Here is a 26559-nt window from a genome sequence, read left to right on the forward strand (position 1 = left end):
AACGTTGTATGTACTGCAAAAATGGTTATCAATAAAAATGTTAGTTTGGCGCACAAAAAAACCTATCCCTCACTCAAGTCCATCAATGGAAAAATGTTTAAAAGTTAGGGTTCTCAAAAATGGTGACACAAACCCAATTTTTTTTTTTTATTTTACGTATTTTTAGTTTTTCACGACTTAAAAAAAATCCTATGAAAGTTTGGTACAGCTGCAATAGTACTGACCTGGAAAATCATGTTGCCAGGTCATTTATACTGCATTAAAAATGCTGTTAAAACAATTGTTAAATTGCAGTGTTTTTTTTTACCAGCACGTGTATTTTTTTTCCTGTTTTGCAGTAAGATGCATAGTTTCATTCAAAACTACAATTCATCTTGCAAAAAAAACAACCCCTCATAAATCTATGTCAATTTGAAAATAAGTTATTGCTCTTCGAAGAAGAAAAGGAAAAAAGCAAAAGTGTACAAACTAAAAATGAAACAATGCATAGCTAGGGAGGGATCCGGAAACTGAGGCGAGGGCTGTTTCGCTTCACATAAGCTTCAACAGGCCTCTCTGTTAGGTGAAACAGTTGTCGTCTTTGGATCCTTCCCTTGCTTTGCCGCTTTTTGGCTGTTTTTATGGCTTAGAAATAAAGGAAAGTTTTTAGATGATGTGTGCCCTCTCTATTCCATGCATTCTCTGTGTTTTATATGGTTTCTCATGAGAGCTTGACATACCACCATGCTTTCTAATAACCCTGTGACATTTAACAGCAGTCATCAGTTCCTCAAGGATTATGCCGTGCTGATAAACTTTGATATTTTTTTTTAGACAAGTGAAACAAACCAAAAATTGTCAGTTCCTTAAAGAGGTTAAATTCCAAAAAAGTCATTTTACCCAGAAAGATTTTAGATCCCATCATAAAGACGAAAAGAAACATCCTGTAAGGTATGTTATTTCCACGTGATTTCCAGTTTCTATTGGAGGTGCACAAAGCATTGAAGCAAATAGTGAAGAAAGCTTCTGTCCTGTACTTTATTAAAGTATTGCAGAAGTTCATGTGTTCTGCAGCGCACAGTTATCACAAGACATAAAGAGTACCGCTTTATTGAGATGAATAACCACTAGTTCCCATAAAAAAATAACACAGAAAAGCATCAGACCACATTAGTGTGAACATTATGAAAAGTACTAATAACATGTAACAACCAGGACAATGATCCAGAAACAAAAACTCCACAATATTTTTTTATTCTGACATCTATATTTCATTATTCTGCCACCTTTATATCACATAGATTGAATCTTATAAAATCTCTTTATCACACAACAATGTTTTAATTATATCTGTCACACCTATATAAGTGTTAATTCTGAAATCCATAATATTCCCGTTTTCTTCATGTTGATCACTGCATCAGACACCGGCACTATAGATAGGATGTGTGCAAGATTCAGCAGCGAGGTGTCCTCCAGCAGCACCATTATGGTGACCTTTTGTGTTCCCTAATGCTCTTTATAAATGCCTGAACCACTACTTGTAGCCACTAGGTGGTGCTGCAGAGCCTTGAATTTCATTTTGTATTGCAGTTAAAAGGCACCTGTTACACTATTAACCTGCAAATATGGGGTTAATCTGTAAGTTAGAAGGTGCTAAAAGTGCATCACCCGGAAGAAGATGAAATTCTTTTCTCACAGAAGTCATCGGCTTTCAGTCATACAGACACGCCGGTGTGGGTACACTCACTGCTCTCAGCACCATGACCGGCGGCTGTCAGCACGTCCCGACACTTTGATTGACAGTCATCTCTGCATTGACGCACTGCTGAGCGCTATCAGGGGTTCAAAAACCACAAGTTTTCTAGCAGAAACAGTTTCTTGAAACTATACTGTTTTGGAGGAGTTTTTCTTTTCCTACCGCAGTTTTGAAGAGTTTTGATTTTACAGTGCCTAGTTTGGAGAAATATCCTTGAGGATCTGCTTCAAAGAAGTGGTACACTCTCCCTCCCCCCTTTCCCTAGTAGTTTTTCAAAATCTATTCAGGGGAAAAAAAGCTAAAAAAAAACCTCCTCATATGAACAATTAGGCAATATGCACACTGAGTCTTTCCAGGCAAGGCCATTTCACAATCACGCTGGCGGTCATTTGTCTGAAGTGGCTTCACCGGTGTCTTATACTCTGTAGTGTCAAGAGAATGAGCATCTCACATCTTTTAACAGATTCCGAGTTTCTGAACTCTGAAGAAGTACACAGCAATGTCGTTTTGACATTACTGTGCATGTGATTAATTTTGTGGGACGCTTTTGCTCCTCAAAAAGACACCGTGTCCAAATAGCCTAAAGTGGATTTGCCATAGAAATGAATGGGTTTTAAAAGAGTTTTTGAAGCAGTTTCTCAGAAGGATTTTGAAGCGTTACCGCTGCAAAAACAACTAAAACCAAAACTGTGTGAACATTCTCTTAGTGTGTGTACACACGGATTGTTCTTGCTGAGTTTTTGGAGCGGAAACTCCAAGTTATTAATAGGACTTTGGAAAGTTCTCACTTAGTTGCTGCTCCAAAAACTCAGTGTGAACATAACATTAATGTGCAGCGCTGTGTAAGTCATGTCAGTCTCTGACAACTATTAGAACAACTACAGGGAAATCAACTTTACTATGATTACTCCTAGTGCCTGGCAAAAATCTACAAACTATTATTTCTTAAAAAAGATGAACCATCAAAATTTTTATTATTATAATCTGTCCTAATCCCCTATGTAATGATGTTTAAGTGCGTTACTTTACTTGCCGATCAGCGTCTTCACTGGGTTTCCAGCTCCGGTCCTCCATCCTGCATACGGACTAACCGGCTCACACAGGGGTTAATATGTGGAGTGGAAGTCTCTTTCACAATGTAGCTCTATGGAGCTTCGTTCTGACGCTCCATAGACTTACATTACTAGGCTTCATTCAGACATACGTGTTGCATCTGTTTTTATTCACGGATACAATATGTACTCATTATCATGTATGGTGCGATTCACGTGTCCATGTTTTTTCACATGTCTTTTTTTTTCCGGTATCAAGGATGAGAAGTGCTAATACAAGTCTATGGGTCTATGAAAAATACGTACAACTCACGGATGCAATTAATTTAACATTGAAAAGGACAGGAGAAGGATTGTAATTTCTTTACTTATCCATCCGTTAAAGACACTGATATTTTAAGGCATTGGGTGGTCCATAAGTAGTTAAAGGGATTATCCACAGCCTCTTATTTCTGCATTGGGAGGTGAGAGGTGCTGTGGATGTGGTGGTGACAGCTGCTTGCCTTGTGCTTGCTCAGCAGGCCTCTTCTATTAGGACAGGGGCACGAGACCGCACAAGCAGCCGTCATTGCCGCATCAGCAGCTCCTGCGTCTTTAAGTTACTTTTCGTGAAGTCATTTTTAGGGATTTGCAGATAAATCGTACAGCTTTTCCTTAGCATAGATAAAGTTTGAATAAGTAAGAGAAGTGATGAATTCTTTTGTGTTTTCTGTTGAATTTACAAATATGTTCAAGTACCATACAATTTATATTCCCCAAGTACTGTACTGTAACACTATCACATTTATTATCATCTCATTGTACCACGCAGTTGCCTGTGATTCTGGCTTTTTCTCTCAGCTGCAAAATGAATATTTTTACCTAATGTTGAATTTTTTACTTTATTGTCTTTCTTAACAACTTCTACACTGTAGTTGTTCTTTTTCGAGGCCTCGCGTGTAAAATCCCTTTTTCGACGACGGAGTCTTGTGCTTGTTAGATTTGTTGATATCCGGATGATTTTCTCTTGTGCCAGATGAAGTAGACTGCTATTGCTATAATTATGATAGCAATCACTACTACAGCAATAATCACAGCTGTGAAATTGCGATCATACGAGCACATCTCCTCTGTATAGATAAAACAAATCTCAATGAGTTGTGGAAAACCACCTCCAAAATATGACGCTCTACAGTGATGACATTTAGACCAAAAGATGTATCCATCAGCATACACAAGATAATTGAATCATTATTACTTTGACACATTGACTATGCTTCTGAATATTTATAGTATTTTAAGTGTTTCTTAGATTCAACTATGGCATTTGTTTAGAACTGTAAAATAAAAACTCTTCACCAATAACCTATGGTAAAAATCTATGCAGAATCTGTGCCGACATTGACGTGTATTGTGGATTTCATCTTTTCCAATGCATTTTTTCCTCTTTATTTTTCTTAGGATTCACAATAGGACTAAGTTATAGTAACTTGCAGATCTGATCTGAGTCTGCTACGACTAATGAGTAGTAGTGTGAGTATATTCTATAAAAAGCTCTACAGGATATAGAAGTGCAGCCAAGTAGTAATGTTCTTCTGTTCTCAGCCTTCACACACTGGGGGGACGGTTATCGTATGTTGTGATAAACCCTTTGATCAGTGAAGATTACTTTGTGACGCTTACTAGTGATTGATATCTAGATTGTATCTAATACATGTAAAACTGTGTTTTGCCTGTCAGTTATGTCATGGACGATACACCTGACGGCAAGCAATGAGTCAATGCTGTTACAAATTAAAAAATATAGTTTATTTCATAATAAATAAAATTGCACATTGTATGCAGTATAGGGAAGAAGAAGGGGGGGAGAAAAATATAAATAGCTTCCCCCAATGAAGCTATTATAGCGAAACGCGCGTTGGGGATCGGGAGTCTGGACTGCCACCACTGTGGACCATGGGTACTTACATTGTTTTGTATATTTATATACAGTATTTATTCCTGTATAGTTTCATACCAACCCAATTGGGTTATTGGTGATGGGTGACAGCATATACCGCTATGACACCTAGTGCATGATTATATTATGCTATTCTATCCAACATTCCTAACAGGGATACTGACTTACCTGGACTTTGTCCTTTATATGATCATGTTTAGCATTATGCAATTTTACTAAAGTAGTGTCTGGCAGCCCCCTTCTGGGTTCTTGCTTCAATTTTGTAACTTTGTTTATATTTTTCTGCCCCCCCCCCCCTTCTTCCCTATACTGCATACAATGTGCAGTTTTATTTATTATGAAATAAACTATATTTTATAATTTTTAATAGCATTGACTCATTGTCTTTTTCTAATAACTATTTAGAGTTGCTATAATCGTATGGGCTTTATACGATAATATATATATATAATGTAGTTTTGGATCCTATTTAAGAAAGCAGAACATGCGACTTATTGTAAATGAATTCACATGATATGTGGTTTTGTTTCAAAATGGCACTGTGATAATCACAAGTTGTGTAGGGCGAAGAGGAAGTTAATGTTTCAGACGTACACGATAAAAAATCAAATATAAAGCAATGGGGAATATTTATGAAATCTGTGTCAAATATAGGCAGCATAAATTTATACTAGAAAATGTGAAAACACGCCAGAGGATCATGCTAGATGATAAATTGGATGTGTCACAACCTTTATCTAATTTTATACCTCTTATTGTTTGACTTAGTGTATGCCAATATTTTTTACCAAAATTTACTTACTTTGAAAATCCATGTTAGAATGGCTGTATAATCCTAATTTTAATATCAGACTAAAACACTTTCAAAGAAGTACACAGCTATTTGAATGTGGGTATTCAAGGTAAGCACTCCAGCCTCACCAAGTCTAATAGATCTGCAGACCACTGTCTTGAGTAGAGCAGAGGTGCAAATGCTCGAATTCCACTCCATTCATTGTCTGGGACTGTTAGCACTGTTCTCGACTTTCTCTTGCAGTCCCATGCAATGAAGCAGCCCTGATCTCAGGATTGCAGAGGATCCCAGTTGCCAGACTCCCAGTGATCAGTAAGTAATCCCATATCCTATGGATGAGGGATAACAACTTGTTTTTTGGGAATGACCCATAAATAATGATGGTAATTTGACTTGTGAAATCTGGTGATCGATCCCAATATCAACAACTGTATGTCGGTGGTCCGACTGAAACTACTGATTCCCTGAAGTATGTGGGGATTCACTATTGTTTCCCAGTGGCAGATGCCGAAGAAAAGAAGGTTCAGACATGTTGAATTTCATTATGCCTGTGGGAGGCAATCCACTACTATAGTCACAGTAGTTTATCGAAATGAAAGCAGACGGCAAGTGTTTAGATGTCAGGGAATAACTGATGTCCGACAGTCATTTCTGGTGTATGGCCACCATCATTTTATTTAGAAATAATAATACTTCCATACAATAAGATATTATCAAAAATAAATCATGAGTCATGTAATGTACTGTTCTATTCACTTCCCAGTAAGAGTTATTATTGTACAAAGCATTACATTCAGATTTCACAACATGGGGCAATGAAGGTTTTATAGGATATAATGAATATAATTGTATTTTAACATATAAGGCATTAATATATAAATAATATGGAATACGGGGAGAGGAGATCCACTGTTCACGGCAAAGCTGCTAATATACATGTATGAGAAAAGGCAGTTCATAGGAGTTTGTTATAAAGGTACACTAAAATAATGACATCAGGCTTTATGGAGGTGATGTTATTGTGTCATGGGGTTTCCCATCACAGACCCCCTACTAATCCTATAAAAAAAGAAAGGGGGTAGCAGCTCTGATTTAGTTTTCTGCTGAACAATTCTGCTTTTAGCCACTTGAGGTGCCAAGACCTGTAACACAGCTAAAATCACCATGGGACCCTGGTCTGTGGTTTCTTGCAGTATATGGACACTGCAAGCGGCTGTTGCCTGCCAAGTACATACAAGGAACAATAAGAAAGGCCAAGTCTGCCACTGGTCAGACTGTCCATGCTATTTCAAGTGTGCTGATTGATACTTGTATTACTACCAGAATAAAATTTAAAATATATGTATGCATAATGTCAAAACTATTACATCATCAAGATATTTAACAATCTTAACAAATTAGGAGAAAGTTAGCAAACCAATTGTAAATATAAATAATCTAAAATAAAAATAATGAATAGGTTCCCTGCAGTAAGTAGATAAATCGTAGTAATACATGTAAATAACAGAGGGTATTTAGTTGACTTTTTTTTCATCAAAAAAGCGTAAAAGGCAGAATCGGCTTTCTCAGTATGATACGGTAAGACATGTAACGAAAAACAGCTCTGCTCTCCTCCCCAGGTCACACAGATCTCACTGCTGACACCTACTGTGATTGTAAGCGTGGAGCAGAGCTGTGTGTCATTACAAACACTTCACTGCATCTATCCCAGGCGTCAAATACTGCCTGGATAGCTGGCACAGATCCAAAGCTTTGTATGTAACATACTGCACACTGCAGCTACTCATGGGTTAATGGGGGGAGAGCCTCAGTGTGTCACATAAACTACTCTGGATCTGTGCCAGCTGTTTGGACAGTATCCCCCAATATAGATACGGAGAGGTGTTTGTAATGACGCACAGCTCTGCTCTCCTCCCTGCTTGTAATCACAGTGGTGTTGGCAGTGAGATCTGTGTGTCGTTACATTTCTTACCATATGACACTGAGAAAGACCGTTCTGCTTTTCACTGGGGGCATTTTTTTCTCTCCTGCATGATGATGCTTGTTTGATTGGCAACACCATACAGGGGAAAAAGTAAATCTTCCATCAGAGAAAAATTTCTGATAATGCCCCCTTGGTTGAAGTAGAATTTAACATATAAACGTTACAAGCTAATATTTTCGCAATGGAGGTGACAAAACAAACAAACACTATTTCATTCAGTTCTGCGGCCACTATTCCATGATGTGTCCAGTCCAATATGCTAAAGCTGGTGAAATGGAAGCTGTCAGCTGATTCATGCTGCCCAAATGACGGGCATTATGAATAAGAGACTGGCTCTGTTATTGCTGCCAGGCATCTTTATCTCTGATGCTGTGAGGTTTCAGAGAACATTCTTTAAAATGGCATCTGGGAACATGTAACTAAGATTACTGCTGCTCTCCACCCCACTCAGCTAGTGTGATAGGTCTCTCCCTATAAAACACTAGATGAGTGGGACAAAGAGAAGTACCGGACACATTACTTTTGAACTAGTAACCTAGTAGTCTCCGGGTGACGTTTTAAAATATGTTTTCTCCAGAACACACAGCATTTTAGAGTTAAACATACATGGGAACAATAATGCAGCCAGTGTCTGATTCATGCGGCCATGGTTCGGACAGCATACACCAGCTGAAAGGATCTTGTATTACAAAAAAAATTAAGTTTTTTTTTCTTCTCCAAACTGTTCCACTTTTCCATAGGCTTCATAAGGTGGTACATGTCAACTGAATTAAAGGGGTTATCCGGACTATTTTATTTTTTTTACTGTTGACCTAAGAACCAACAGATAACTAACTACCTGCCTGTTCTGCCCACCGCCAATCTTTAACCTGTGACCATTATGGCCGGTGATTTTGCAGCTTCCACTGACGCCATATCAACAGAGTAGCTGCTTTTCTTTCGCTCTGCTCTGTTGACGGGTTTGTGACTGAAGAAGAAGTCATCTGGACATCATTCCTGAGTTGCTGTTTTCCTGGTCATTTGGAGATGACAGGGTAAACTATTTGTCACAGCCCAGGTGGAGAGGAGTTAATTGGGCATTAGTAACTGAGTTCCTGTTTCTAGGCAGTTACTAAAAAAGTTCTGAAGGAGAAGTAACATCCATTTTGTAGACCAGTGTAAGGAGATGGACATATTGCCCACATTCCCCCCTGAAGAATCGAGTGTTATTGTACAGTGAACTGTGATGTGTAATGTGAATTGTGTCTTGTGTTAATGATGTTGATATTGTGAATTGCTGACAGTAGGGATGGCAAGAGTTAATGTTTGAGACTAGCCCAGAGTGGGAGGGAAAAGTGACAGTTTCCTGGTAGTGAGTCAGATAAGGCCTGGAGTGCATAGAAAAAGAACCTAAGGTCCAATGTAAGCAGTTCCGCATTCTAGTGTGTCCCTAAGTGGGAGGAAACCAAAAGGAAGAGATAGCATGATCCAGAGCCGAAGTGACTAAAAGACAGAGTGATTTTTCAGGAGATGGGTCCTGGGAGAGGACGTCTAGCAGTAAGGCCCAGAGTTTATAACTCTAAGAGGTAATAGACCTAGACAGGACTGATCACGTGACACAAACAGAGTGCCACAGGTGGGAGTTCCAGAGCGTCAGCATTAGAGAAGATAAGTATCTGCCATACTGGCACCATAGCTCCCCTAAGGGAAAGGAAGATGCAGAACCACAGGTTGAGAAAAGGACTCTTGCTAAACAGAACTGTAGTGTCGAGCTGGGTTGTGGTGAAGTAGAGAGGAACAGTGAATGCAGATGACAAGTAAAAAGAGTAAAGAGGAAGGAATTGAAACTGAGAAGAAAATGCTCTGAGTTGTGAAGGAAATGTTCATAAGATTGTGTACCCGCTATCTCCTGTATATATTCCCTACCAAGTTCCCATTCAGTAAAAAATGTATTCTTAAATGGTGGTCTGACTCGTTGAACTGTAGAACATCTGGTACTGGAAAACCAGCAACATCAGTTACATGCGGCTTGCATGGGCGTCGTGCCCTCACAGCACAAATCCACACACCCAGCCAGGATCTCCATCAACATGTAACATGCCAGGGCAAAAGAGGCAAGTACCTCGCCCACGCTACCGCCCCACGCCAGGTTGCACCAGCACAGTTCTGGGTTGTGTGTAGAGGAGAGAGTGAAGAAAGAGAGCTTTCTGGAGTACTCAGGCAGCAAGTCTTAAAAGCAAGCAACTAAAGAGTGGCAGAAGTCCATACTCACAGCAGGCAAGTGGGCACCTAAAGAGATGAAATTGGCAAAGAAAGTTTTAGTTTTTGCCAGACCTGGAGGTCTTAGTGAAGGAATATGGGAATGGGTAGGCTGGGATACATTCATATAAGGAATGGCAGCTGGGAGAGAGGCTCTTATATACTAAGAACGTAAGATTGTGTGTGGGAAGTCATTGACCTGTGTGACTCTTATACTTTGCTGTATAATTGTAATGTCCTTCACAAACTATGTGCCGCCACTTGTAACCGTCAAGATTGTACCACTGTATTTTACAGAAGATAACTTAGCAAAGTGTCATGCCTGCTACCATTTGTATATATGATTTACAAGTTCATCCAGTAAAGAAAAGTTTATTTTGCGTGTCCACGCCTCTCTCATTCATATGGAAGTCGTTGGGTCCTGGCCTGACACCTAAATCGACAGTGTGTGGTCTGCAGATGCATATAAATGAGGTAATAACACACACACCCAGTCAGGTACCCTGTCCTATGGTGTTTAGGGACGCTGAAGTGATTATTCGGCGGAGTGATTCCTTACAGTTGCCGATGACAGCTGGCTCCCCAAAGCCTAGCTGCGGGAATCCGGCTGTCAGTCAGCATGATGTCAGCAGTCATGCCCTGTCACAAAGCAGCCCGGAAGAAGACGAGCTGCTCTGTTGATGTGAATGGGAGGTGACGCAGCAGAATTGCTGTCAAGAGCGGTCCGTGACCCTTACTCTGAGCCGGTGCCAGGTAGAACAGAAAGGTAGTTAGCAACTACCAGCCTGCCCAGTAACCCCATTGAGAATGAATGGAGCTGCAGTCGGGCATCTGACCTGCTATGCCAACTTGTAATGTAGATAAAAGTTCCCGGTCGGGAATAAAAAAAAAAAATCCTCAATCTCCTGATAGGCGCGGAGCCCAGCGATTGGACACCCACCAATCACGAAATTGTCACCTATCCTTTGGATAGGTGATAACTTGCTTTAACCAGACAATCCCTTTAACCCAAAAAGCTTCTCCCAATAACATCTTGCTAAGCTAAAATGTCTGTCAACTTGTACTGTTATGTTGGTGATGATAAATACTGCAAAGCAAAAATGTAAAAGCATGGAAAAATACACATCTTTCACTCCCAGGAGTACAGGGCCACGGTGCAAGGAGTTAAAACCAATGGATGAAGTCAGCAATGACAAGTAATGGCGAGACATTCAGATTTGCTCATATCCTGAAATCCGCCTTCTTCTTCTTGTAAGCAGGAACACGACTAGGATTATAAGAATCAGGCCCACAATCGCCAAGGCCACACCCACTGGGATTAACAGTTTGTTTCTGTCTGCAAAACAGACTCTTTCTGCAAGTAAAGTCACAGCAGAAATTGGCAGATGAAAGGACACATCTGGAGTAGATCTAGCTGCTCAGTCTCACTAGAACAGCCTGATATCTAACTGTCTGCTAGTCTCCAGCCACGTCGTTCTACATGCAAATGTATTGCGATTGCACACAGTGTCTGTACACTTCGCCTAAGGGCTCTTCCACACGTCTGTATCTCTGGTAGAAGTGGTGACAGTTTCCACACGTATCGGAGACACTGACCCACGGAGACCCATTCATTTGACTGTCTCCGGTACGTGTGGAAACTGTCACCACTTGTACCAGAGATACAGACGTGTGAAAGAGCCCTAAAGTATATATACTGGGTCTGTGCACATTTCATTGTGTTTTCACGGATCATGTGTCCATGTGCTCCACATGTAGACATGTCCATTTGTTTTTGCAGATACACGGTCCGCAAAAGTGCCTCATCAGTGTGACACAGACCGGCGCTTGGGAATCAGCAGCGCTGTTCCCAAGCACCGGGTGCTGAACACTGCCTTCATCATGGTTCCTGCTGGCGCTGCGATCAGCACCAGCAGGGACAATGATGAGATAGTGGTAGTCTGCTCCCGCAGTGTCCTCAACTGTAAAAATAAGAATAAAATAATAAAATCCATATTCTCACCTCTCCTAGGTGTCCCCCGCTGTAATCCATGTGACCGCTGCTGCAGAGGAACTGGGGAGAATGAGCCGCTCCGGTTCCTCTGCAGCAGCGGTCGCATGGATTACAGCGGGGGACATCTAGGAGAGGTGAATACATGGATTTTATTATTTTATTCTTATTTTTACAGGTGGGGACACTGTGGGAGCAGACTACCACTATCTCATCATTGTCCCTGCTGGTGCTGATCGCAGCGCCGGCAGGAACCATGATGAGGGCAGCGTTCAGCACCCAGCACTTGGGAACAGCGGTACCTGTAGCGCTGATTCCCAGGCGCCGGTCTGTGTCACACTGATGACACACGGATGTCAGCCGTGTGTGTTCAGCGTGAGGCACTATTGCGGACCATGTATCCGCAAAAAAACAGACTTGTCTCCGTGTGGAGCACATGGACACGTGGTCCGTGGAAACACACTGAGATGTGCACAGACCCATTCATTTGAATGGGTCTGCGTGTGTCAGTGTCTCCGGTACGTGTGGAAACTATCACGTGTGAAAGAGCCCTAAAGTATATATTGCAAGCTTTTCCCAATGTATACTTTAGGCTAGGGCTTCACAGGGACTTTTGCAGCAACACATGTCCCATGGTCAAAGATTGCTACATCGCAGCACAATACAACGTTATCAGGACTGCGACCGTGACAATCAAGTCACAAAAAATCTGATGCGGATGGATTTTTTATGACTTGCTGCTGTCACGCTACCCTCATGGTCACAATGCGACCCCATTCACTTGTATTGCACTGCAATGTAGCAGCGGCACTTAGAGAATTTTGGCCATGAGACAAATGTTGAGAGGCCATAGGTGCCATGTAGCCCTAGCCTTAAAGGGGTTGTCTGCCCTTGGGCTACAAGTCTGCCATTACTCTATGTAATAGCAGACTTGTGAATCCTTACAGTGCGCTGTGAGGATTCTCCAGGAGCGGGCGGTCATGTGACCGCAAGTATGCGATTTGCATACTACCGGCCACCTTCCGACTAAACGCATCCCGCCTTTCACAATTTACTTGCATTGAGCGGGCCCGCGCAAGTCTAGTTAGCACCGGAGAATCCTGACACAGAGTGACTGCAGACTTGTACCCTAAGGCCAGATAACCTCTTTAATATTCCATATGCCCTGATTCAGCATACAGAGGCCAACGCTGTGTTCAGGCTGGTATACGGCTTTATACCCTTTATTTCACTGTTGAGGAAAGACTGCAGACTGTGCACCTATACAGAGAGCCACCGCAAAAACATCATATACCATGCAGGGTAGGGTTTATATACATATATACAGTGCGTCGTCCCTATGGTTGACTGATGCCATCCTGACAGTGGCCAGTGTCATGTGATTACTTCCTGAAAGTATACGGCCAACTCTGCACCCAAACACAATTTGTACCTAGCCCTATTTAATGAGTTTTAGACCTCATTCAGATGTTTGTGAGTCACGTACATGTTCTATCAGTGTTTTTCACTTATAGACCACATACCCATTATAATCTATGGTAATTATAATAGAACAAAATCACCCATACAAGTCCATGAAAAATCATGGACAGCGCAGATTGTCAGCCGTGGGCTGTCTGTTTTTAACATTATAATGGGCAGGAGAAACTTTGCAATTTATTTATTTTAGTTTTTTTGCATATGAGAAAATCACTGATGTAACACTGACCAAACCCTGATCAAAAACACTGATAAGAATCAGATTCAATTTTGCGTAACAGAAAAATCACAGACGTCTGACTGAGGCCTTATCTAGAGACGTAGTAATCACATGCTTGAGGGTGAGGCAATTACTAGATGGGGAAGTAACTGACAGCACACAGTACAATAGCAATGTGCGGGGTATTCAGCAAACCTGGGATTAAAGTACTGTAACCTACTGTATGCAGGTATTAAAAGTGAAGATTTTGGCCTGTTTAGGCTTTAGGATAATGTCACAATCGTAACCATAAAAAGGCAACAAGTGTAATGCGCTGTGTCAGTGAGTTTTTCAAAGTGGAGAGTGGGATCAGAAACCTTTTTTCTATGGTGTAACTATTTAAAAAAATATATAGATCAGCGATAAAGTACTTGGTGTTCTACACATGGTTCCAGTGAAATAACAAACTGTTATGAGACTTACAGGTTAAGATATTGGGCCAACTGTCTACTTGTGGTTGTAGCAGCTCCTTTGTAGTTGCTTTTGCCTATATTTTGTTTGGACACCTTAAAGAAGTTGTGACCTTTGATTTATAAAACCTAATGTTTCAAATGGAATATGACACCAAAGCAAACATATCCTATGTTTTTATTCTATGTTATATTTTTCTGTTAATGACTACAATGTGAATGTGCACCAACACATTGCACTTATACTAACAGGTGTTGCTGGCCCATGTTTTTGCTTTAGTTTCTTGTACTCAGTATATGTGGAGGTATGGCCACTTCCTTGCTCTGTCCACCACTATATACTCAGCTTTCCACAAACAAGTGTAAAAGTCAGGCCCAGGTCCTGCTCTGCCCCCGTCTATTTTGAAGTCTGCTGGCACATAGTGAGGTGAGATACTAGAGTGGGGACATCCTGATAGGGTTCACCTTGTCGTGGTGACATGACTTTCCGGCTTTTTAGATTATAAAAAAATGTTAACTAAGTACACTATGTTTTATGTGTTACTATTTACTTATAGTAGGGTTCTATGCATTGTTTTTACCACTACCTGGTGTCAAACTTGACCCACATGACAGCTTTGGGGCATAGCTGAAAGGTTGCTAAACCTTGGTGTAGAAAACAGAATTGAGATATTTAATTTTTGTACAAATTCAATACCCTCAATCTAAATATATCATCACATCAAAGTAAACTCTACCTTTCCTCTTGGGTACGTTCATACGTGGCATAATTGCAGCAGATTTTTCTGCACCAAAATACAGAATGTTGGAAGGAAAAATACTGTGTACAACATGAGCGTTTTTGCCACATTTTCACCTTTTTACGTCTTTACTAGCTTCTTTTATTCATTCATTTGAATGTGTGAAAAAAGCTGAAAGCATTGACATGCTAGAGATGAAAAAATGCAGTTTGACTCCAGGAGAGCACTAAAAAAATAAGTAGCGTCTGCAAGGGACTTCTCATTAATTTTGCTGGCACTGTGAGATGCTAGGTATTTTATGCACCAAATACACTGCATAAAATATGCAGCAAAAATGCTGCAATTACGTCACATGTGAACTTACCCTTGGAGTAAAGTTATTCCTGGTGCTTAATACTGTTATAATTGTGCTCATTCTAGGATTTCCATTCATTTTATCCACTTACCTTTGCCAAGTTTCCCATCTGTAATGTCAAAAGCCTGCAGTTTGACCTCTGCCAATAAAAGTTCCATGTTATCTCCCAGCTTTACTTTTGGTGTCCTTTTACATGCCACGGAGTACCCAACATCTGTAGACAGCAGCTTCAGTTTACCAGAAGTGCCATTCCATCGTCCTTAAACAATACAGAAACATGATATATAAATAAATAAAAAGATTATTATTATTAACATGATGGCAAGTAAAACAATGTTTCCATGTTTTGGTCTTCGGGGCAACAAGCATTAGTGTGATATGGAGGTCTATCATCTTTATTACATTTCAGTTATTAGTGTTACCTTCACGGTCTCCGTCTTAAACTGTCTAGTATGCTATTTTCTAGAGATGAGAAAAAGATTTGCAGGACCCTGGTCCAATGGCCACATTGATAGTCCATGGTCACTGGGACAGAGCCTTAAGAACATACTCGTATCTGCTGGCATCATTGACCCCTCTACTGATTGGTAGGCTGTCTTAGTTGCAGAGTGATGCATACATGACATTGAGTTGGGCCCACTACACTGTGTGCAGAATTATTAGGCAAGCTGTATTTTAGAGGATTATTTTTATTATTGATCAACAACTATGTTCTCAATCAACCCAAAAGACTCATAAATATCCAAGCTTAATATTTTTGGAAGTTGGAGTGGGATTTTTTTAGATTTGGCTATTTTAGGAGGATATCTGTTTGTGCAGGTAACTCTTACTGTGCAGAATTATTTGGCAACTTAATAAAAACCAAATATAATCCCATCTCACTTGTTTATTTTCACCAGGTAAACCAATATCAGTGAAAAAAATTTAGAAATAAACATTTCTGACATGCAAAAACAAAAACAAAAAAAATTAGTGATCAGTATAGCCACCTTTCTTTATGATGACACTCAGCAGGCTCCATCCATAGATTCTGTCAGTTGCTTGATCTGTTTTCGATCAACATTGCGTGCAGCAGCCACCACAGCCTCCCAGACACTGTTCCGAGAGGTGTACTGTTTTCCCTCCCTGTAGATCTCACATTTTATGATGGACCACAGGTTCTCTATGGGGTTCAGATGAGGTGAACAAGGGGGCCATGTTATTATTTTTTCTTCTTTTAGACCTTTACTGGCCAGCCACGCTGTGGAGTAGTTGGATGCATTTGATGGAGCATTGTCCTGCATGAAAATCATCTTTTTCTTGAACGATACCGACTTCTTCCTGTACCACTGCTTGAAGAAGTTGTCTTCCAGAAACTGGCAGTAGGTCTGGGAGTTGAGCTTCACTCCATCCTCAACCCGAAAAGGTCCCACAAGTTCATCTTTGATGATACCAGCCCATACCAGTACCCCACCTCCACCTTGCTGGTGTCTGAGTCGGAGTGGAGCTCTCTGCCCTTTATTGATACAGCCTCTGGCCCATCCATCTGGCTCATCAAGAGTCACTCTCATTTCATCAGTCCATAAAACCTTTGAAAGATCAGTCTTAAGATATTTCTTGGCCTATTCTTGATGTTTTATCTTATGTTTCTTGTTCAAAGGTGGTCGTTTTTCAGCCTTCCTTACCTTGACCATGTCCCTGAGTATCGCACACTTTGTGCTTTTTGATACTCCAGTAACGTTGCAGCTCTGAAATATGGCAAAACTGCTGGCGAATGGCATCTTGGCAGCTTCACGCTTGATTTTCCTCAATTCATGGGCAGTTATTTTGCGCCTTTTTTGGCCAACCCGCTTCTTGCGACCCTGTTTGCTATTTGCCATGAAACGCTTGATTGTTCGGTGATCACGCTTCAAAAGTTTGGAAATTTCAAGACTGCTGCATCCCTCTGCAAGACATTTCACAATTTTGGACTTTTCAGAGCCCGTCAAATCTCACTTCTGACCCATTTTACCAAAGGAAAGGAAGTTGCCTAATAATTAAGCACACCTTATATAGGGTGTTAATGTCATTAGACAACACCCCTCCTCATTACAGAGATGCACATCACCAGATTTACTTAAATGGTAGTTGGCTCTCAAGCCTATGCAGCTTGGAGTAGGACAACATGTATAAAAAGTATCAAAGTGATCAAAATACGCATTTGCCTAATATTTCTGCACACGGTGTAATCATAAAAAGTGCCAGAATATCAACAGGTATGAAGAGATTCACTGGACACTAGTCCAGAGGATACTTCGCGTGCGCGCTCCCTCCTTCTTAAAGGGGCCATCCTAAAGTGTTCTCAGCAAATGGCTGGGAGACACTTACTATTTAAGGCACCTCCACCTGCATGGAGGTGCCTGTGCAATGTTGTTAGTCTGTTTCCAAATATGCTTGCTAGTTCTCAGGTCACCCGTGCTCGTATCTCAGTATGCCTGTCCTGTATATCCACACGTGTCAATGTTACAGTTATATTTTCCAGCTCGCCTGCCTGTATATCAGCTGTGCCCACCAGCACTTGCCTGGTTGTGTATCACCTGCAGTGCCCATCAGTATATCTGCTTGACCAGACTGTACCTGCCATGCCAATCTGCATATCAGCCGGACATGTCGGCACTTGCCATGCCAGTCTGTATATCAGCCGGATCTGCCTTCACCAGTCTTTCCAGTCTGTGTATCAGCCGGACCTATCTGCATCTGTGGATCCTGTGTTCCTTCCGTGTCTGCCTGTATCACCTTTACTCTCCTACCAGTTCGTTCCTGCTACCTGACCCTTGGGGGTCAGCCGCAGTTCATGGTATAGCACCTGGTCTCAACTCCCCAGGCCCTCCTCGGACTGCTGCACCGTCAGTTGCCATATATTCGAGGTCAGCCTTAATGTGGTGCTTAGTCATGCCCCTCCAGGCTCTCCTCGGGTCTTGGCACAGTGGTTCCACCACCCAGTCCGTTACAGTCACAACATTTCAGTGTAAGTCTATGAGAGCCTCGTTCTGGTTCCAATAGATTTACATTGAGTTATGACTTCTGGATTACACAGCAAATACTGGAGCGATCCAGCAGGTCACAAACTGCTGGAGACCAATTGGAGCGGTGCCAATAAAAGATGAAGACAGCGACTGGTAAGTATTAGACTAGAGGCAGGGAACTTAGATTAGTGACACCCCTCCAGCACTACAATAAAAAAAATGCAGTAACAGTGCTTTAATAAAGTTCTAATACAGTGCCAAAGAAGATTTGGTTCATACGCTAGACAACATAAACCGTGTTCATCACATTATCCTACCTGGTGATGCCACATCTAGCTGCACAGAAACCTCTTCGATGTAATAAGTCTTTCCTTCCTGTAAGTGAAAAATAATAGTGTATTGAATAAAAGAGTACAACATCCCTATCCAGTTCAATGAGAGCACTCGGTTTTGTTGCCTCCAGCACTTTTCTCTACTTAGTGCCCTAAATGTTTAATCACCAGATGTCTGACCATTACAACCCTTACTATTGCAGTGGTGGTTGGCTGCTCATGATAGCCCATTGGAGATTCTTAAAGCAACAGAGGATTTTCGCTCTAGGCCCACATCTCCAAACTTCACAGCATTACATAAACCAGCACTGGTCTAACATGACGGCTGGACAGTACAGAGATTAATCCGCTGCCAACAGTCCCTCCCGAGAAGCTCATTGTGATTGTGAGGCCTTGCTATTCTGTCTGTATATATGCCATTTTGTACTTATTACCATGGCCTTTGTACACATATATACTGTACATTTTAAGTCATGCATGAAAAATATTCTAAGATTTAACAGAATGAAAGAGGAAAAAAAGTGAAAATTGGTGAACTTCAGAGATATTTTTAACCTCTACACAAATGCATTTCAACAGTTTGGAAATGTCAGAGTGTCATTATTGCTTCATATTAAGGTACATTTTAAACAAAATCTTCATCAAGATATCCTTTAAAGGGAACCTGTCACTATGAAAATGCAGTCCAACCTACAGGCACCATGTTATAGATCAGGGGGAGATGAGGAGATTGATATATAGATTTGTGAGAAAAGATTCAGTATAATCTGTGTTTTAATCATTTAATCCTGTGATCTTTCTGGGATTTTGGGTCCAGTGAGCGGTCCGATCAGTGACTGACAGCTACCTCTGTATGCACACTTATACATAGAAAGCTGTCAGTCACTGATAGGACTGCCCACTGATCCCTGATACTGTATCTTTTCTCAAAAAACTACATATCAATCTACTCTGCTTCCTCTGCTCTATAACATGGTGCCCGCAGACTGGACAGTATTTTCATAGTGACAGGTTCCCTTTAAGGAGTTAAATTAGTTGTTGGTGGAAACAAGCCCCATACAGATTCCTAAATTTGAGCCCAGTGCTTTGCCTTCTGATTTTACCATGAAATGTAAGCTGAGCGAGATCCAGCAATGGCTCTGATCCAGCCAGCACCACCACCAGTTTAAGGCATACAGACGAGGGTGTTACCGATAGCCAGCATGCCAGTGCATATGTCTGCGCACTGGTGGATACAGACAGAAGAGGCTCCTGTGCAAGAATAATCTATGGGCCCTTTGCAGTCCAATAGCTCCTCATAATGCACAATTTCACATATTTTGGAGGTGGAAATTGGCCCCCTTACCTCTGTGGCCCCCGTGCAGCTGCACAGGTTGCACCAATGATATGTCTGCCCCCATGTCTGCGATTCCAAATGGACCAATGGTCTGCGTGGATGAAATCACAGCATGCAGAGTTTTAGTACGGCCGTCTGAGCCCAACCTAATTCTTATGAGAATATCCCAGTTTACAGCTATTTTATGAAAGGTGTATATATAATCTATTCAAAGAATAATACTTCTGTGCATTGTGTGTTCCACAACTTCAGCTGTACAGGACTGCATGGCACAACATTAGAACTTGTGACTTAAGAAAATAAAGTGGTAATGGTAAGCTATTGCGAGAAATAAGAGCCCTTATCAGCAAGTTAATAATTACCAATCCCAGATGGATTCGTTTAAGAACAGCTTAAAGAGGTTGACCCCTTAGTTTCTGCCCTGGCTGCAGTGTGTTCTAAAATAACCACTGCTCCTGTCTGGCATTGGCCGTGGCTCTGACCTCATCTGGACATCACGGCAGCCAATTAGTGAGCTCAGTAGCTCTGCCTATGGAGACGTAATGCCCCCTTCGGGGCATATGAGCTCACTGATTGGCTGCCACCCTTTTGATGGTGAACGACACCAGGAGCATTGGCAGAGACTCAATGGTGGACCTGGGGAAGGTGAGCATACCTGTTTGTTGTTTTAATCACAAACTGCAGCTGGCGTAGAAACTTATTTGAAAGGGAACAACCCTCTTAAGGCTTAAATAGTTAACTAAAAATGTCAGATCATTGCTCAATTTTTGCAGACAGCTGAAAAGTGTGTAAACTTCTCAAGTGATCTTATTCTTCTTGTCCCCGAGCTTGTGCGGTAAGTGGCTCGTGATTCATGACTCTTACTCAATGGCTGTCAACATATAAAACCTCAGATTTTTCTTACAGTAAACAAAAGCTTTCCAGCAAACCCCATTTCATCTGCCGCTTGGTTATCCGGATTTCTACAGCTGCGGTAGAAAATGCAGTCAGCGCTATAACCTCAGCACAATAGCCACTCTGGCCTTCATTTCTAGCACAGAACTTCTTAATAACCATTGGTTTCCTAGTTCTCTTTCCAATGGGCGCCTAAACAATCACTATCATTAGACAAGCTGCAAAATTTTAGGACATCTAATTAATATGTAGCTAACTAATTCTGCCTGCATAGACCATTCCTATATTACATTCAGTGTACTGCCTATTATTCCATTGGTGAACTATTAAAATACTAAGTGTCTCACAGCACCTGTCTACTGGACAGTAATAGATACCAGGTGGAAGTGCAGTAATATCACTAGCCATTAGGGGTGGGCTTTTTAGTGGAACTCTGGATGGTCGCCATTATCACATATTGCAGCCACCCACTTGTCTCATACTGTCCCATGTTTGTAATGTATGGGATTCTGGAAGTGTTATACAGCAATAATGTTATTAGGAAGGACACCGTGTTTTATTTAAACTTACCTTAACAAATATAAAATTAATAAAACCTTCTGGAAATTTCAAGAAAAGATTTGATTTGGAATCGGCACATGTGCCATTTGCATTTGTCTCTTTTGGTTTGATGTTGAAATATCTTTTGTCCTGTAAAATACAATATACAGACACGTCACAAACTGACAGGAAAATGGGGGGTGGCATCATATGACTCTAGGCGTGATCCTGAGAACATTTAGGTGCAATAAATACAATACTCCAAAAAATTAAGGGAAGTCTTGCACATCACGGTATAACCCATGTCCATTACGCTTCACGGATAACAATCTATCCAGTTAGCAAACAGAAGCGATTGTGAAACAACTTTATCTGCTAGAAAGGGAACAGCAAGGCAATCACCAATAAGGGAATGGTTTGGCAGGTGGTGGCCACATACAATTACTCTCTTTTAATCCTTCCTGGCTGATTCTTCTCCAGTTTTGTGTTTTGCTAGTGTCATTGTCACTACTGGTAGCATGAGACGCTACCTGCAGCCCAATCGTGTTGTACAGGTAGTCTAGCTCCTCCAGGATTGCACGTTCGTAACTGCCATCGCAATGAGGATTATTGTGTCTCCTAATGTGTCAAGTGCATGGAGCAGATACCAGAACACAGGCCTTTACCTAAGAAAATGCATACAGGTGGCCACAGGAATCTATTCCTTTGTAAGGGTAACAGGAGGAGCACTTCCTGAGCCCTACAAAGTGACCTCCACCTAGCTTGTCATATGCAATATTTTGACCAAATTGTCAGATTTAAATTTTGTGATTTATTTTATAATACCACAATCAAAACAATTCAAGAAAAAGACTAAAATCGGTATTAGATCTATATATGTAAATATGCATAAAAACTACAAAATGTAAATAACAAAAAAGGACTACCATATCAAAACAATATATCATTAATGCAGACAATAATCAAAGATATGTGAATATAAAGTCAAGATAATAGTGATATTGAAATAGTGATATCGATATTGTTTTGATATGGTAGTCTTTTTTGATTACTGCCATCTTCTACTCCTCAGCGTGTGATGTCAGCAGCATGACCAGATGACCTCAACTGCGGGTCACCTAGACTTCGAAAGTACTGACGGTCACAGGTACAATTGTACTTGTGTCTGAAAGAAGCAAGCACAATTTAATGCAAGGAGCTGGAGTTTAACATGATCTCTGAGCCCGCTGTGAGTTTAATAACTTGCTTGTAGAATGGCTGAATCCCACTACCTGCTACTTGAAACACATGTCCCACCTACCCCCACCAACCACTAGTTTCACTCCTGCCAGACAATGCCAATCACAGCTCTCCAGAGTCCGACACTACTAGACTGCTAGATCAGCTGCCGAGCTGTGATTGGCAGCGTCTGAGAGGGAGTGGGTGACAGCGCACGACCCCAATGAAGACTTTGAAGAAACACCCAGTTGGTTTGCAAGCAGAGATTTCACATACTGCATTCCAAAGCTAACAAATGTGAATATCTCTGCAATGCAGCGACTCAGTGCAAAATTAAACGAGCAGCAGAATCAGGGGAGCTCAGTAATTTTCACCGGTTATTTAATTAATTTTTTAATGTAAGTGATGGGTCCTCTTTAAAGCTGAACTTATGGATACAATTATTGGCTAATGTCAATCATAATACCAAAATAAATTAATCCCCCCCCCCAAGAATGTTTTGATTGTAATAGTTGTGCTTCTTGTTCTAATGCACAGCTAAGCGTTTGGTAGATGGGATGTAAAGTTTTTTTGCCTGTAGGTACTGAAAGGTTCGGAAATATGTTACCATACTTTCCTATTACATGGTTTACTTTAAATTTGAACATCTTCCTACCTCTTCCTACAGTTATACATTTTTTATGGGATTGAACATAAGGACACATTGGTTATTCTACACCAGCTATCCCCATTGCATTTTGTATTTCATCCCTTTTACCACTATTTGTATTACAGCTGTGTTTCTCCAATATTTGATTTTCACTCTCAGACTCATTGAAAGACATTAAAAGAGGAGTATAGTGGAGGAAAAGAAATGTAATCCAGAATGATATATTAAGAACACATATACAGTATACCTTTCACATTTTTCTTATCCAGGTGAGCTGTACTAGCCATGCTGGTTTAGCTATCTTCTGCAGAAATTTGCTACTGTACAATATGCAAGCATCCATCCATATACTTACTTTTTTTCCTTTCATTGAAATATCTAATTCAAGCTCTAGTCCCATATCTGCAATAATACATGCTCCTTTGCCATCTTTTACTGTGTAGTTGCCAATTTCTGGTGGTGCGGATGTTGGGGGTAATGTTGGAATAACATGGGTTGTATGACTGGTAGTGTTTGATGTGGTGGTGTTGGATGGTGCATGAGTGGTGGTGTTGGATGGTGCATGAGTGGTGGTGTTGGATGGTGCATGAGTGGTGGTGTTGGTTGGTGCATGAGTGGTGGTGTTGGATGGTGCATGAGTGGTGGTGTTGGATGGTGCATGGGTGGTGGTGTTTGATGGTGCATGGGTGGTGGTGTTTGATGGTGCATGGGTGGTGGTGTTTGATTTTGCATGGGTGGTGGTGTTTGATGGTGCATGGGTGGTGGTGTTTGATGGTGCATGGGTGGTGGTGTTTGGTGCAGGAACCAGAGAGATAGACATAACTTTTAGCATAGTTGATGGTGTTTGGGCAGATGTATCGACCAGAAAAGTTCCTAAAAACAGAAAAAGAAAGAACTGATCAGATTGTAATATACACCAAAGCTTTTGAAAACCTACACAATTATACACATTTATACATGCTGTACTTGTTCAAAAATTGTTTGTGTAGCTCAATTATTGGAATGATATCTCAAACACATAATATATATTAGCTTCATGCTGTAGTGTACCAGCGAAACATACAGGGGCCAATTCATTAAGACAGACGTTGTTTTTTCCAGTCCTAAGTGCTCGCTGGAATATGATGCGCCACTTTCATTGGCACAAGCCACTTAATGAGTTTGGAGCATCTTCTCAGTTGCGTGTGTCTCCGTGCGCCTCGCCAGAAATGTTACTTCAGTCAAGGACTGGAGTAGCATTTTTGGTATAAGAAACGCAGGCACTTTTGTTGAATTTGACAGGCGGGCATAGCCACACACCATTATATCTCCAGCTTCTTCCCAGATCCAGCCATTTTGGCAGAACAGCTTCAAACAGATGTGAAAAGCCCCAAAGTCACAAAATGTTTGCACAACTCTTCATTGTGCAAAAAGTTTCTACTTTTCAAAGTTTTACAACAGTTTTCTGACGAAAACACTGTGATGAATCAGCCCCACAATGTACTATTTTCATATCTTCATAGCCTAATGATATAGGAAAGGATCAACCAACAATCTACCAGTCCTCCCCCATAGGCAGAGGTCATGGAAGGGGAGGGGGATTTGGTATATTGACATGCTCGATCCTTGTTGATTGGGGAGACATACACTTCTGCCAGTTGTGTTTGTCAGAGACTTAGCTCAGCCCACAACTATCTCAAGTGTATGGCTCTTTTTTCTACCAAGACAATTGCTAAAGAATTCACAAACACAAACCTAATTTATAAAATATACTGCATTTAAGCCTTGTACCATATGTTGTCTAAAGTTGTATATTCTAGCATTGGCAAGTATTTAAAGTGCAGTTATATTGTGTATGTCCTAGGTAGTGTACGCATTAAAAACTGCAGCCAATTATCATTTTATTAATGCATCTTAAAAAAAAATAAAAATTAAGCAACTTCAGAATGTCTTTGTAAAAAATATACTGCCATTTGGTGTATACAGATTCTTTATAGATCTATGTGTTTCAGTGGTTACAGACTACAAACAAACTGTGTGTAGTCAGATCGCATTCTTCATCTGAAAACATAATAGATGGGAGGAACTCACAGAAAAAAACAGTACACTCCATATAATTGAAAGAATATAATAACCTATATCTAGTACTGCTCATCTAGGACTCAACATGTGGTTAGTTTATCATATTACATAACAGGGGTAGGAAAGGCCAAAGGCCAAAAAAGATAAACCATACTCCATTTGTAAATATACAACACTTTATTATTAAAATGATAATAGATAGGGGGAAAAAATAAAAAGATACACTGGTGAAAAACACCGGAGCAATGGGCAGAAAATGTTATATCCTACATATATTTATATGTATGTATATATATATATATATATATATATATATATATATATATATATAAAGGCCACAGTCATAATCACTGATCAATAGCATTATTGCAAATAGCCCGAATAAATAGTAGATAATTTATAAAGAACCCGCAAGCAGTCAACCTGGAAAATATCCTTACATTCATGAACGTAGTCCGCTTTTACCATGAAAAGCGGATGTGTTCCCTGTGGACATTGCGTTGTGTGGCGTCCTGCTGCACATTGGTGCCACAGAACCCAGAAGGGTGCATGGATGGACTTCTCCACAAGAGGCCCTCACACATTCACACACCTCCACCCTACCACCTCAGACCAGCAGAGGGAGCCCGTTAGAGATATATATAGGGAGGGTGGAGCCAGGCAGCTCAGATTAGTTCCTGCTTAGAGACAGAGAGTCTGGGAGTGTGCTGACGCTCAGAGAGCAGCACGCTGGCTGCTGTGCTTAGGAGAGCCAAGGCCTACAGCACGTGTGAAGGCCTAGTGAGGGCCCTGAGTGGCCGAAGGCGAGAGGAGGAGGAAGAAGTAGCAAGGGGGCAGAGGAGCATACCAGGCTCACCCCGAGATATATACCGGACACTGGGTCCGCGCCTACAGGGACCCTTTACACCCAGTAGGAACCACCAGAACCCTTGGAGGACTACAGGTCCCAGGTTCACCAAACGCTGACTACAGTACCAGGGCTAGGAGTCACGGAGGTCCCAGCGTCCAGGGAGAGTGATCTCCAAAGAGAAGGCCCTACCACCAGGTCAGCAGGTGCAAAGAGCGACAGTAACCAAGCTAGGCCTAGCTCCAGGCAGGTCAGAAGCTTAGAGAATAAAGCAACGGCTCAGGAGGCCCTATACCCGCTCACTGGGGAGAGTCAAAAGTGTGCCCTTCGCCTGGAGTACCCTGGACCATGCCTGCAACATCACCAGTAAAGGTACTGAAGCTTACCCCCGTGTGAGTGTCCGTCTTTCCTCCGGGACCGTCCTGCCGTCTCTCCCCTGCACCACCATCCATTACAGCCCACGCTGCCCTGGAGCTAGCTCTACCTGTGGCGAGCCACACCATCCCTGCTGCCGTAACACCAGCTCCAGAGGACTGCTCCGCAGCGGCGGCACCCCTTAGCCGCATTCCACAGGTGGCGTCACAAACACTTAAATTCCCTATAAACTATTCCCCTTTTACTGACCGCCCTGGGTCACGGACCGGGCCAGCTACCGTGACAACACTTTAAACTCTGCCATCAATCTAACGGAAATTTATTGCGAGTGAAGGGGATTGACAGT

At 41.4% G+C, this 26559-nt stretch overlaps 1 protein-coding gene across 2 annotated transcripts in view; it reads right to left on the minus strand.

The window, feature by feature from the left end:
* Positions 1–3138: 3138 nt before the first annotated feature.
* LAMP3 (lysosomal associated membrane protein 3) overlaps positions 3139–26559 on the minus strand; it is a 50721-nt gene continuing 27300 nt past the window's right edge. The window contains exons 2-6 of one of the 2 annotated variants that reach the window (XM_073674990.1): positions 23286–23803; positions 21094–21213; positions 18279–18336; positions 15069–15236; positions 3139–3899 (exon numbers count right to left, since the gene is read on the minus strand). In XM_073674990.1, coding sequence (XP_073531091.1) covers positions 3766–3899; positions 15069–15236; positions 18279–18336; positions 21094–21213; positions 23286–23803 — 998 coding nt within the window. In that variant the 3' untranslated portion in view covers positions 3139–3765. Of the gene's footprint in view, positions 3900–6166; positions 11099–15068; positions 15237–18278; positions 18337–21093; positions 21214–23285; positions 23804–26559 lie in introns of those variants that run through there. The other variant, XM_073674989.1, reaches the window with a different exon arrangement.

Source organism: Phyllobates terribilis, unplaced genomic scaffold, assembly GCF_046119375.1.
Source record: "Phyllobates terribilis strain yellow unplaced genomic scaffold, ASM4611937v1 Scaffold_3__8_contigs__length_932513732, whole genome shotgun sequence".
Taxonomy (NCBI): domain Eukaryota; kingdom Metazoa; phylum Chordata; class Amphibia; order Anura; family Dendrobatidae; genus Phyllobates; species Phyllobates terribilis.